Below are 15,757 nucleotides of genomic sequence, written 5' to 3' on the forward strand. Positions count from 1 at the left end.
CAGACATACCAAGGTCAGAAACCCCATTGGGTCATGGGAATGTCTTTAAACATCCTCTGAGGTTGACCATAAATAGTTTAAAGCCTAGTCATAATTGGCAACTGAAATAAGCATTTCAAGTTATCAAAAATGCTGTTAGATGACCATGACCAGTAGTGTTCAGAGGGTTAATCAGCTTTATTAATCTTGGGAATCTGATGTCCTCATATCTGAGCCGTGTTATATCTCATATATGCCCGTACTACAAAGTACAAATGATGACTAACTACGCATGCTGTATTTTGCTTCATTCACATGAGTGAACTTAATAAAATGATCGCAAAAGTGGACTTCAAGTCTTCAATTACTTCCAAATATAATTTTTAAGGTTGATTTGTAACTCCTACACTTCATACTAAAATTAAAAATCTGATTTTTAATTTGTTTTAGTTGGTTTGAATTAAAATAACAAGTCTCCGATACTGCCTTTAATTTCTGAATATAGATCACACAGGTTGATTTAATGATATTCAGAAGAAATAAAAACAATGTAAATAACTTTCTCTTATGAAAGGAAAATCAATACAAAATAAAGCAATGACATTAGATGAAAAAAACTGTTTTATGGGCCACACAGGTCTTACAACTTGCAAGTCAGTGACAATGTGCTGGGTGTTTATCTTTTTTTTTCTTCCAAATTGCCTTAAAATGCCAATAAAATCTATACTATCTGTAATCAATTTTTTTTTACTTCGCTCTCAAAATCAATGTACTTTTCGCCACAAATAAAAAGGCTAATCAGTACACGCGTGCAGCAAAAAATAAAAAATTCCCAAAAGCATGATGGGTCAGTCCATGTCAAATCAACCAATTTTCTGAAAAGTTCCCAGGTGACCCTCTCGCATTTTGATGAAATTCCATCAGAATAATCTTTTGTGGCCAAAAACAACCCATAAAAAAATTTGGCTTCATAGGCCATATCGTTTTCGAGAAATGGCCCTTTGAAGTTTGGCCCGACCCCCCTTTTTGGCACTCATGAGTGTCATCGGTGATTTTACCAACTTTGGTGGCTCATAACTTATTGTTCTAAACAGATATAAAGCTGCAATCCTGGATTCTAGCTAACCTTATGTCATATTTTCAGAATCTAAATTTCAGATATCTGCTTTCCTTTTCAAGTTACAAACTTGCTTGTGGGCTCAGATATGTACCCATAGACAATGTATCTATGACATTTGAGTCATATATGATCACATATTTTTAGCACCAGGGGACCCCCAAAATGACAAAATCACACTTGCGGTTGAATAAATGACCAACTTTGGGTGCTCATAACTTAAAACGGAAAGCAGATATCTGAAATGTAGAGCCAGATTCTGAAAATATGACATAAGGTTAGCTAGAATCAAAGATTGCAGCTTTATATCTGTTCAGAACAAGAAGTTATGAGCCACCAAAGTTGGTAAAAATCCCCAATGACACTTGCGAGTGCCAAAAAGGGGGGTTCTGGGCCAAACTTCAAAGGGCCATTTCTCAAAAACGACATGGCCTATGGGGCCAATTTTTTGTATGGGTTCATTGTGGCCACAAAGGATTATTCTGATGGAATTTCATCAAAATCTGAGAGGGTCACCTGGGGACCCCTGGTTGATTTGACATGGACTGACCCAACATGCATATTGGTAATTCAGGCTAGAACAGGGTCAATTTTCTTTTCCATCGCCTAAAGCAAAATTTTTACAGAAAAATTAATACGGGACATGAAATGAATTTCTTTTTAAGTATTTTTATAAGTAAATCCCACGCACACGTGTTTGTGCATGCAATGCCATCTGATCTGGAAAAATTGCATTTTAACTGCGGTTTTCAGTTCCGGCAATAGATCAATCAGGTTGATATTCTACTTATGAATTTGCATTTTTACTGTTATGAAACAAATATTAACCCAGAGGATAAACATTCATTTCATGTTATGAAAGTAAAATGAAAATTCAATTTATGGCCAAAAAAAAAAAAATTGCATTTTAACTGCGGTTTTCAGTTCCGGCAAATAGATCAATCAGGTTGATATTCTACATATTAATTTGCATTTTTACTGTTATGAAACATATATTAACCCAGAGAATAAACATTCATTTCATGTTATGAAAGTAAAATGAAAATTCAATTTATGGCCAAAAAGAAAGAAGGAAAGTTGTATAAATTGCCCATCAATTAAACCACCAAACTCGGGGTTGGTTGGTTATTTTTTTATTTTGTTTTAATATAATTGTGCTACGGACAGGGCTTGAAAAAATAAAATTTTCTTGGAAGATGATCAAAATTTCCCTTTCAAAAAAATAAATTTCCTTCCAAATTCATATGTATTTCTTTGTTTAAAGGACCTTAATTTCCCTCCAAACTTCCCAATTTCCCGGGAAATTTCCAAATTCCCCAGTCAGAATGCTTGCCCCCTGTCAGAACGCTTGCCCCCCCCAGTAAAAACTCCAAATCACACAAATTTCCACTTTTTGCGGCAATTTTGTTTTGCGCAAAATTTGTTGATTTTGCTCCCCCCCCCCTAAAAATCAGTTTTCCCCTCAATGCCCCCGGAAAAAAAATTCCTGGTGCCGTCACTGTCAGGCCACTATATCCTATTACCCGACCAAGTTTGAAGTTGATCGGTTATTGCGTTTGAGCTGCATAGTGGATTAATGATTTGCTTGGACACACAGACAGCCAAACAACCAGATAGCCAAACAAAGAAACAACCAGGCAACCATTTGGATTATAACATTAGCCCCACACAGTGGCGGCACCAGGAATTTGCAAACGAGGGCAAGAAAAATATTTTGGGCCCCCTTGCCCCTGATTTTTTACTTCCCCCACCAACCTGGAAGATTTTTCTGGTTCATCCTCTGGATTATTAGCCTATGCCTTCACTTTTAATCATGTGTTATGAAATAAAGGTAATCAGTGGCGGCTGGTGGGTGTTTTTCTTGGTGGGGCTAATCGGCGCTGAAGCCGACCTACGACTTGTGCGAGCAGAGGGTGTCTGAGGGGATGTGCCCCCCCCTCAGAATTTGGAAATTTTTTAAAATTACACACCAAAATGAAGCGATTTGGTGCAAAATTTTACCTAATTTGATCCATATGTGACAAGTATAAAAAAGTATAAAAACATGAATAGTGATCTAGTGAAACATGATGAATGACATGAAAATAAAATTTCCTTTCCTTGACAATAGTTTTGATGTTTTGAGTCTCATTTTCAAAACATTTGCTGAACATATTTTGGAAAAAGACAAGAAAACTCCATTTGCAAATCATCATCATTTTCTCAGAATCCTCTGTATACTATAGGCCCCTATTGTGCTGAAAATAAAATAGGTTAGGATGAATCAAGGAGAATTTGAATTTCTACAAAAATCTTACCTTAAAGTTAAACTACTCATCATCAGCAAGATGACACAACCGCATACATATTATAGATGAAACTAAACTGAATATCCAGATAGGACTATACAGCAAGTCAAATCACTATGTTTCTCAGAAACTGAAACCTTGACCTGTTTTGGTCCATTATACCAAATGGCCTACAGGGTGTAAATTTCTGATGAATGCAAATTGAGCCTATATAATTCCTCACTAAAACTCTTCATATTTTACTTGTTCAATGTAGGCCACCCTGACTCATGCACCTATAAACAAGGACAAAGTTGATACCCTGCACCCTATTGACCTTAACCACAAATGCCATATCTTTGAGTAGATGATAAAGTATCTAGTCTCTTGAGAAAACTCACTTGGCAATTGGAAATTATTGTTTGAATGGTATGACACTTCAGGCTTTGTTAGAGGCTATGGAGGCTAGGTTAGGAGCTATTACAGGTTAGACCCACTGATAAACTTTGGGGTCATATGGTTTCTTATGGAAGGGTGTACAGATATATGACAATGCCCTTTTTCAATGAAGATAATAAGGTCTGTTGGAGCTATCTCAGATAAGCTCCACATTGGAGTTGCCAGTTTATTATTTGGTACACACTTGATATAAATATAAAAATCCCCAGCAGAAATGAAAGCATATGAATTACACTGATAAACATAGAATATCCACTACAATAATAAGGGATATTTTGAGATTTATGCAATTTAGATAAGAAGTATTTAAGATTAATAAAAATCACATAATACTTTGAAAATCTGGGTGGGGCTCTGCCCCATTAGTCCCAATGGAAGAGCCGCCCCTGAAGGTAATGTCTCACTTTGCTTTGTAGTAGCACAACAATACTTATTTTACAGTGTTTTGTTACTTTGAGAAACCTCTATGTGTCAAGTCTTCATGAAATTTGAGTTCAAATTTCTAGGGCATGCAACCTCCTCCCTTCCTATACGTGCTGTACAGGTCTTAACTTATTCCAAAAACGGTTGCGGTTTGCCCACCAACCACAGACCTTGATGCCTATGCTAACCACAATAGGTGCAAAGTTGGTCATTTGCCAAAAAAAATGGAAAGTCTGCATATCTGTCTCTGACACAAACATGTGAGATGCAAACACACAAAATGTGAGATACATGTAAGCGAATCAAGATTAAATTTGAAAAGTTTACATTAAAACATGTCATTACTGATTTTTGATGCCATATTTAGATGGAGCAAATAGAAAATATCAGTTTTTAATCCAACTTTTAATTTGACTTCAATGCAAATTAACTGACATTTTTAGAACAACTTCAGAATACAGATAGGCTACATGTATACTCAAGACAATAATCTTGGCAAATGGCCAGTTACATGATGTATCTAAAAGCTGTTAAATAATACATCAAATCAGTATTGTTTAGGCCAAAAAAAAAAAGGTTTGTCTCAAAGCTTGCGCGCGCATTTGTAAAATCGCACGATTTGACAAAAAAAAAAAATTTCATTTCAAAAAAAAAATTTTTATACTTTTTCCAGAAAAAATCGGTGAAAATCAGACTTTTTTCTCAAAATACCATGAAAAAAAGTCGGGAATAATAAAAAAAAAAAAAAAAATTGCATTCCGCATTTGTTTTTAAATTTCTCGTGAGCTTTGAGACCAACCTTTTTTTTTTTTTTTGGCCTTACGTGTCTTCCGTGATTCTCCTCTATCAAAGTCTTGACAGCTATGCAATTTGAGTTCATCCTTGTTTTGGTAGGTGTCAGCTCTTTCTTTGGAATAGAGGAGACTTAAAATAAATTGAACAATAAAGAAAAAATAAAACAATGAAACAAAGTAAGGCCAAGTAAAAAATAAAACATGTTTCACGTCCGGTTTTGAAAAAAAAAAGGAGGAAGAGGGGCTTTTATTTTCTATTTTTTATCGCAAAATTGGTGTAAATACCCATACTTAGAGCTGTTTTAGCATACATGTATACACTATAAATGCCTGGAAAAAGGAGGAGGCCCTTTTTTATTTGTTGTTCTGAGAGTTACACCCCCTCTAATGATCATAAAACCTTCCTAAAGTGTTTCTTGTATCTTAACAAGGCTATAGAATGCATCCCAACTTCCTAGACATATTTTTTGAAAGGTTATATCAACTGAATTTCAAAAAATAAAAATATATTTGAGGAAACCTCAAAAAAAGGAAGTGGGAGGGGACGTGAAACATGTTTATTTTATTATTTGGCCTAAAAGTATTTGGTCCATAAATCTTGTAGCCTATTAATCAAAGTCATCCTTGTTTTTGAAAGTGTCAACTCTTTCTTTGGAAAAAGGAAGAATAACACAATGGAGCAAAGTAATTTGGTCCAGAAATACTAAGAATTTAGCAAATGCTGCAGTTCTGTATTATTTTTGGCTCTCAAGATGTAACAAATCTCAGGCATGAGAATTTTCCTGCTTTTGCAGGATTTCCTGCTTTTTTGTGGCCCAAATTTCCGCACTTCCTTTTAATTTCAGCCCGTTTTTGGCCTTTTTAGCCTCATTTCACACGCTTTTTCAAACTTTTCAGGTTTTTTCATGGATGATCATTCTCATGCCTGAACAATGAAAATCAAACAAAATAACATAAATATACTGGGGATGTAAGTTTTCCTTTTTTTACAGATGTCCGCTTTTGTCCAGATTTCCGCTCTCAAAAAAAATATCACTTCGGATCAAAAGTTTGACAAGTAAAAGTACTTTTTCTTGCAGTGTTTTTTAAATCTTATTAACTGGGCAGGTCATAAAATATCTCCTTCCCCCCCTTTCTTTCTTTTTTTGTCACACATGCTTTCAGAATGCCACAAACCCCCCCCCCCCCCCCCCCCCCCCATCATGATGACCTGCAGTGACACTCAATTGACAAATGCATATTTGTATCCTGCATAACTTTAAAAGGCTATTATCAGAAAACAATGCTATCTTGGTTTTGATCTCATGTGATTGTGCCAATATTTTCTGCAATTTATGCCATTTAGCCCCAAGGCTTATCCAAAATAAAGGTGCACAGTGATTATTTGTGCATGAAGTTTTTTTATTCCAAATTGTCAACATTTCCAGGGTGACTTTGTTTAGATCTGGCAAGTATTCAAGTTTTTAAAAAATGTGAATGCTTACATCTATCCTAAGCATTATAGTAGGTTTTGTAAAAGTTACCTTTCCCACCCAACCCAAAAAATCCAGAAATCATCTGCCTCCGCCCCAAAAAAACATTGGAAGAAATGGTATTTGAGATGATTTTTACCTAAAAATGAACCAAATTAATGAAAAAAAACTACACTTTGCTTTCATTTATGATTTCATACATATGATCCTATCAGGTGGGCAGTTTACAATTTAAAACATGAAACTAGGGCCTACACATTTAATATTCAGATTATTACACAATCTAGAAATAAACCATGACCAGCACTGTCTGACATGACTTAAATAAAAATCTATTTACCGACCTTCTTTTTTTAAAGTCAAGATTGAAAGGTCAAAGAAATCTTTTTTTAGGCCTTGTGTAGGCCAGGCAAGCCTAACTAATACACTTGTTCTAATCATTCATTTATATTTTGCACCTTGTTAGTTTGCAAAATGCACACAATAATTACCACAGAATCGGGGGGCATGAAATGAACAGCTCATTTGGTTCATGGTGCTTTCCATGACACTGAGGACAACACCTTGAATCATTGATTGCCACTCATGTGGAACTATTCTAGTAATTCCATTGTCATGATAAAGAAATCAAGAAGACATAATGCGTAACCCTGGGTATATGTGTAACAAGATATTAGTGCTTGTTTTCCATATATTTTTAGTTTCTTTGCCCTGAATTGCAACCTCTATCTGGATCAGTGGATTACCCAGAAAAAACCCCGAAAAAAAACCCCAAAAAACGGTGGTTTAGCCAATAGCCACAGTGAATTCAATCGCGAGTCTCAAAGCTTGTTAGATATTAAAAATCTAATGCCGAATGTGTGTTGTTGTTATTTGTGCGTTAGTACAGGCTTTGGGACAAGCATTTTTTGAAGAAAGTTTCATATGTTAAATGTTGGAATACTAAAAAAAAAAGATATTTCAAGTCGTAAGTCTGAAAAGGGTTAAAGTTAGGGTTAGAATTAAGGTTGTGGTTAGAACTTAGGGAAAGGTGTGGGTATTATGGTCAGGGTTGTAGCTACGGTGGGCGGCGCCCGGCAGCCCCGCCCACCACTGGGTCTGACGCTGGCCGCCCGGCACAAAAAAAAAATATTTAAAGAATTTTTTTTAATTAAAATGATTTTTTCATAATCATAAAATGTAGCAAAAACAAATTTTTTAGGGGTGGGTGATACCCCCAGAGCTTATCATGCAGCAAATGCCAGTTTTAACACAGATATGGCATGGAAATTACTGCATTTGTCATTGACAAAATTATAGGGGCAAGGGCATTTATGAGGGTGGGGGCACTTATTAGGAACACAGAACCCATCAATAAGTTTGCAGTTTATTCAGCATTTTGTAACATAACCACTTCACTAAAATATACTTGTTCAATTTCAATTTTCTAATTCAAGATTTTAGAGAATTCATTTTATTTTCAGCTCAAATCCTTTTTAGCATTTTGAAGGCGGCATTTTAAATTGTATTATGTTGGCAAGTGTGAATACTTACCTTGAAATTAAAAATAATGAGTGCAGGAAGTGAATTATTGACAGAACTTGTTTAAGTTTCACTACTTCTGCTTGCAAATCAATATAAAATCTTGCATCATGACTATTTCATTTTATTTCATCAGTATATTTATTTTATGAGTGGACACGAAGTAAAGTAGCATGAGCCCTTTTTGCTGTGCATCCAGATCCTGCTCACTTTAGATTTAAATTGCAACTTTTCAAAACAATTTTACTGGAATAATTATATCTGCTGACGTCAAAGCCTCAAAGTTATAGATTTTATGATGAGCTCTTTAAACTGGCTCAAATTAAATGATAGATGGAATAATAATTGTTTTAATTTGTAATTGAAAACTTTTGATCGGCTCACCCATTAGGTTTTCATTTAGAGCAAGTTATATTACCGTATTCGTCCGAGTATAGTCCCACGTTCGAGTATAGTCCCACCCCCAAAAAAAAAAAAAATTAAAAAAAATGTTTTTTGAAGTTGTTTTTTTTTCGGTTTTGGAGTGTCCCTAGACCTAGATGTTGGGATCATTCATGGTTGACCTAAAAAAAAAAAAAAATTCAAGATATTTTGTATTTTTAATATGAAAATTGATAATTTGTATTCATGTCATACTCTATTAATGATTTCAAAATGCATTGAATTTGAATGCATTTTGAAATCATTAATAGAGTATGACATGAAAACAAAGTATAAATTTTCATATTAAAAATACAAAATATCTTGAATTTTTTTATATTTTTTTTTAGGTCAACCATGAATGATTTTTTTTTTTTTAAATTGAGTATAATCCCACCCCCAATTGTGAAAAATTTTCACATAAAAAAGGGGTGGGACTATACTCGGACCAATACGGTATATGTCCTGCATACCCAATTTATCTCTGACAAAACATAAATTACTGTGCTATATTTAATTCTTAATCTTGGACATGACATGTGACAATTTGAAAGCAAAGACTGTGTGTCCGCAAGCATTCCACATGATATGATGTTGTTAAAACTATGCACATCCACCCCCCCCCACAACACCCCCCCCACACACACACACACACACAAATCAGTATTACAAGCTCTGAGCTTTTTCGAAATATGCATATACATTTGACAAGGACATAAAACAAAAACTCAAATAAAATAAATATATTTTGAAGGTGACCATTTAGTTGTAATATTGGCAAAATTTTTGATACAACTGCCCTGGAATTAAAAATATTGAGTACAGTATACAGGAAATGATTATTGACAAACTTGTTTTTAAGTTTCACTTTTACTTAACATGAAATCAATCTAATTCTTGCATGACTATTTCATCAGGATATTTATTTTATGATTGGACACACAAAGGGAAGTAGCATTAACAGGGTTGCCAAACCCAACTTTTGAAAGCCCAATTGGGCCACTTTTGATTTTCCCTGCAACTTTTGCTAATTTCCTGTCACATAGAAAACATTAGTTACAATAAAATTGGGTGACTTTTAGCAGTTTTATGTCCCTTAGAAACCAATGGTATACAAAAATGTAGAAAATTCAGGAACTTTTTGATTACTTGACTGTGATTTGGGACTCAATATCTTGGCAACTCTGAGCTTTAACTCTTTCCCTTTCACACAGTCCGAAGATAGAAGACTGACAACTAAAGAAATACATGTACACACCTGAAAAAATACATTTAGGCCTGAGAAAATATCAAGATACATGTCAAATTTCTTCCCATAATTTAAAGCTTAAAAGACTGGAACTTCCTTCAATTTGTAATCACTAGATAGCAAGTCAGTACAGAAAATTGAAATGGAATGCATTGTGGGAAGTGTAAGATATTGTTTCTGTTGTTTGTAATTGTGACGAATGCAAGTTAATTAAGAGTCTGGGGATGTTTACACTATGCTTAGAAAGTTGATGTTGTCTTTTAATATAATTATATGGAATGGAAATTAATTTGATTATAAAACTGCTGATTGTCAATTGGAGGAAAAGATGCATCATAAAGGGATATTACAGTCATTTATATTTGACACCCAAAAGGGCCAAAGCTTTAGACCACCCTATCCATATTTTGATACAATTTGATAGTGTAAGTTAATTGTGATTTAAAAACCCTGATCCTAATGCATTGAATTTTGCAGGGCATGTTAGTTTTTAAGTACATCGTGTAAAAAAAATCAGAATTTTGAAAACAGATTGCAATAGTTTTTTGCTCAAATTAAAAAAAAGCGCACAATGCCTAGACATTGATCCACAAGCCTCAGCACACTTTACATGTAATCAATAGTTAATGGCAAGAATCTTTGTATGAGCTATACAATAATACATTACAAGCTCTAAAATGCTAAACTTGTTGATTGAAACTCATAGGACATGAAATGATGTGCAGTATACTAATGTTTTCTCTCTTTTGTATTTTTTTCTTCTTTCCAGAGGGAAACCAGTAGAGAAGTGTCCTCTCAGCGGTACCTGCTATCTTCCTGAATACAAAAGCGAGATCTGCCGCGTCACCAAGACAACCGAAATAGGCAAAGACTGCATCGGTCTCCGCATCAGTCCGCTCCAATTCCGCTAAGTCAGCATATAATTCCGCTAAATTATGATAGGCATGGACATGTGTAAGAACTTGTGGAACAAGCTATATTATACAAATATTGAATGCCTCAGCGGGTAATGGTAAACAATATACATGTAGCACTGTCAAATTTTGAATGTTAGGCCTCAAGGGAATTTATATCATCTTGGTTAACTATGGGCCCTTCATGTGCTCTTGTTCCTACTGTACTATATAGATAGGCTGAAGCAGCCAAAGCCGGGGGAATTTCCTTCGTATCTGCCGACTCGTTTCATGCATCACATAAAGATCTGCACACAAAAATGCCCATGCCTGTAATAATACATTTGTTTACTCTTGTATAGTATGGGGGAAATGAGTAATATTCATAGATTATATAAATTAATTAGTTTTACTGACTATAAGTGATTAATTCATCAACAGATTTCTGTTTAGATAACTTACCATATTTATTTTTTGTTGGAATAATATGCTATATGAATACCACAGGTCGGTAGTATACTTTAAATGGGGTAATTGAGTTGCACCACATATGGGAGACATGCATGACCTTAATCTCCCACACAGGGCGGTATAGAGTTTAAATGGAGTCATCCATTCAGGTAAACCTCGTTTTGAAGTTCACACTCCCTGTGTGGGAGATTAAGGTCATGTTTTTCATAGGGGGTGTGTGTTTCAACTGGAATAGCCCAATTACACTGGACCTATATTCATGCCATATATTTTCCTGTTATAAACATTGTGTATGATGAGTGTCCTCAAAAGTCAACAGCCTAAAATACTATCCAAACAAGAAATATTATGCATCAGCAAAAAGAAGCTTTTGGTATTGTTTAGCTGGATTACCCTATATCATGCTAGAAAGATCTTGTAAAACCAACACAACGTGATAAAGAAATCACGTTAACAGTATAGTAAACATTTCACTGTCAGCAGATACTTTACAGTTTGTTGACTTCTGTGCATCCAAAACAAGAAATATTAGGCATCAGCAAAAAGAAGCTTTTGGTATTGTTTAGCTGGATTACCCTATATCATGCTAGAAAGATCTTGTAAAGCCAACACAACGTGATAAAGAAATCACGTTAACAGTATAGTAAACATTTCACTGTCAGCAGATACTTTACAGTTTGTTGACTTCTGTGCATGTGGTGCATCCTGCATTTTCCTAGGAAGTTTTAATTGTTTCCTAAAGTAAAATATTTTATGACGATAGTACACACAGTCATTGAAGAAATTGAAAGAAGATGTTAATCCAAATTGTTCAAAAAGTTCAAATATGCCTTGTTTCCGCAACGAATCTTGGAACATCCCAGGAAGCACTGTTTTTGTCACATTTTCAAACGGGCACACAATGGTTAACCCCATGAGAACTACCTGCCTATTGGTCAAAATGGAGTTTTCATTATCAATTGGACCAATCAGTATCATTGTTAGAATAATTTCACCACGCCAAAAAAATTGGGGTGAATTATTTGCAAAACTCCATTCTGATCATTGGTGATTAAAATGAAGATATCATGTAATTGACCAATCAGAAGCAATGTTAGATCAGTATGTAGTGCTCAGGGGTTAAAACAAAACGTTTGAGTATCAGGTTATAAAATGTTTCATAACAGAAGTTAAATAATATTATTTATTGTTGGCAATAGCATTTGGCAAAAAATGTTATACAAGATTATATTTTGAAAACTTTTTTAAGAACTTTTATTGGAATGCATTAAAACGTGTTCGTAGTTCTAATTTTAAAATAACATGCATGATATCCTGCTAGGACACAGCAGATATGCTGACCCTCTCTTATACTTTTAAAATGACCCGACATTTAAAGTTACTAAAGCATTTATAACTTTGAAAAAAACCATTTTTAATGGTTTGTGGGTTCAAAATATCACCACAACTTAAACTGAACTAGTATAATCTGTCAAAGTTAGGAAATCACAGGATGAGAAGTCACATACTAAACATACTTAGCAGGAAGCATATTTTTCAAAGAAATTGTACAATTTAAGTGCAGGAAACATGCAAGTTGTGATTGATTTCCAATCATATCTCAAACTGGATTGTCTGTCAACTGGAAAACATTTTATGGTAATTGATTATAGACTTATCTAAAACTATGCTATCTTGGTAGCAGCTAAAGTAAGATGGCGGTAACTTAGGCCATCGTGATTTAACAGTTAGTCTCAAAGCTCACCAAAGTTTGAAAACATAATACGGAATGTTTTCTTTTAAATTATATTTTGGCATGATTAAGGCTCACATTTTTAGTGATACTAACGGCAGCTTTGATACAAATTTTTAATTCACAGTGGCCTTACTTCTTTCATAATATTATCATGTGGAAATGTTCTTCAACTTCCTGGTATCAAATTTTGAAACCTGGATACATTTTCTCTTACTAGAAGCAAAACAGCGAAATAAATACCTATTATGATCCTGGTTTTATAAGGACTGGTCACAATTGTCGCAAATATTAATAACAGTAAAATATTTGTCATTATGGAGTCAAAAAGCAAATAATAAAAGCTTTTGTTATCAGTGCACAATAGTTCTGAATCTTGTTTGGTTTATGAGGTCATTGCCTCCAAACCCACACTATGGACTACAATGGCCTCATCCCAATGGCATAGTTCAATAACCTCAATTAAACAATCATAGTGCAAAATTTGACCTCGAGTTGCAGAGTATGAGTTTTTGTACCCAAACTGTCAAAGGTCATTCAATGAATGTGCAAATATATTGGGGTTTAGAACTGTGCCTTGATAGATGAGCATTATGTGGATCCTAGTGCCAGCAAAGGACGTCCTTGAAGTTGTAGTAAATATTTTGGCTGATGTTATCAGTTCATTACCTTTGACTATGAATCACAACATCATTGCCTTGCTATCTGTGGTTGCTATTCACCATAGAAGAAGCACTGTAACATAAACAAGATAAATTACCATAGCGATGGATCTACACTATTTTGAATGTATTGCCCTGCACTAGATGTAACACGGTTCCTTCACATAACCTAGATAGATTATCAAACAACAGTACAGAGATAATGACCGGGATAAAGACCTGGATCGTAATTCTATAGTAAATTCACATTATGCCGAGTCTATGAATATTTCACTCGCCCCAGTAAGATTAGTCATTAGTGTCTTTGAAAAGAGCAGTATTCAATCTAAGTGATGAGTGCAGGCTGCTTACAGTGCAGGGCAATTCATTCAAAAATATTGCAGACCCATTGCTACGGTAAGTCGGTAATTATGCTATTACATCGCTATGTCTTCTATGCTGAATAGTAATTTGTTTTCTATGTTCGAAGAGGACTTAAATTAACAAGTGTTCTGATATCCATTTATATAAGTTACAATAAGGTTACAACATAATGCATATTTGCTACAGGCTCTCAGTGTTAGCAAATCAGAAAAATGGACATACCTGGAAAACCATATACAACATGTACAACAGACAGTAAATAATAAATAATAACAAACTTGGAGAGTAACCAAGGTAACATTTGTAAAGAACATGGTTGAGCGCACTTATTGTTTACTTACTGTCTTTGACCTTCAAAACTTTGTCCTAAAAGTCCAAATTGCATATCAAAAACCACACAAGACTGATTGCACTTACATCACTCACAGAGATTGGAACAATATCTGTGCTTACATCATTCATAATAATTATTTTGCTGATACGTACAAGTTGTTATCTCTTTGTTATTTATTTATCATCTTGTTTGTATTATGAGATCATTGCACCACCAATTTATTTTTTATTTTGATGATGATGATAAAAGAATTTTCTGGTACAGAGTAATTATAAGTGATATAATTCATGCATACTTTGAAAACACTGTTACACTTTGCTCAACTCTCTGAAAACACTGTTATACTTTGTTCAGCTTTTAGAAACACTGTTATACTTTGCTCAGCTTGTAGAAACACCGTAATACTTTGCACAGCTTGTAGAAATACCAGCAGCTGGGTGTAGCAGTAGCACCTATGCAAAACATGCATATTGCATGACTGCTTTTGTCATGTATGTAAGTCGAGCAAAGTATATAATATTCTTTTGGCACAAAAACTTTTGATCTGCATCATAGCTGCAACATATTTTTTGTGGCCTGATGATCTGATGCAATCAGTCCGACAAAGGCACCAGCTATAAGGACATCAGATCATAATAATTAACAAACAATAAAGTTCAGGCGTAGCCAGTGAAATGTTCATATATTTATGGTTGAGTACATGTATTGTTTGCTTCATCTTTTGACCCTAAAAATGTGACTCCAACTTGTTTCATATCAAAAACCACAATAGACTGTCTATATTGGGATATTATAGTTGAAATCAATACACCTAGATGGAAGACATGGTCCTAATCTCCCACACAGGGAATGTAGGTTTCAAATGAAGTCGCCCATTCAGGCAACCCCATTTTATATTCAACATACATTGTTTGCTTCATCTTTTGACCCTAAAAATGGGACTCTAACTTGTTTCATATCAAAAACCACAATAGACTGTCTATATTGGGATATTATAGTTGAAATCAATACACCTAGATGGAAGACATGACCTTAATCCCCCACACAGCTCACAGGGGGTGTAGATTTCAAATGCAGTCACCCATTCAGGCAACCCCATTTTATATTAACACTCTGTGGAAGATTAAGGACATGTCTAGGGGTAGGGATTTCAACTGGAATACAAATTTTAGGTTTGTAAATGTATGTTACGTGTACTTGTTTCTAAATTGTACAACAGATACTGATACTGTATCTGATATCATGCATAATAAATTTAGGAACAGAACTGAAAAGTGAAACATTTTATTGTGAAGTATATTCTTCTTTGTGTTAAGGACCTACAATCTTGTGTGAAAATTGTTGACAGTTGATGTTTTAAAGATCAAATTTGTGTGAATTGAACATGATGCTGAAAATACATGATACATTTCATAGCTCATGTTATGTACTTGCTTACTCCCCTCCCCTCATCAGCTCCTGGAAACAATGTTGGAGCGGACATTGAGTGCAACCACTTTTTACTATTTTTCCGCTTTCAACGTTGAATATTGAGAGTGATGATGCATGAAATAAACAAACTGTCCCAACCTTCTCGCGCAGGATTGTAGGCCTATATAGTG

The 15,757-nt window shown here is 34.6% G+C and overlaps 1 protein-coding gene across 1 annotated transcript in view; it reads left to right on the plus strand.

Annotated features, from left to right (window-relative positions):
- LOC140170228 (coatomer subunit alpha-like) overlaps positions 1–12,843 on the plus strand; it is a 59,025-nt gene extending 46,182 nt beyond the window's left edge. Inside the window, exon 26 of the mRNA XM_072193563.1 lies at positions 10,471–12,843. Within this exon, the coding sequence (XP_072049664.1) occupies positions 10,471–10,612 (142 nt within the window). The 3' untranslated portion in view covers positions 10,613–12,843. The remainder of the gene's footprint in view (positions 1–10,470) is intronic.
- The last annotated feature ends 2,914 nt before the right edge of the window (positions 12,844–15,757 follow it).

The sequence above is a fragment of the Amphiura filiformis genome, chromosome 14 (assembly GCF_039555335.1).
Source record: "Amphiura filiformis chromosome 14, Afil_fr2py, whole genome shotgun sequence".
In the NCBI taxonomy this organism is placed as follows: Eukaryota; Metazoa; Echinodermata; class Ophiuroidea; order Amphilepidida; family Amphiuridae; genus Amphiura; species Amphiura filiformis.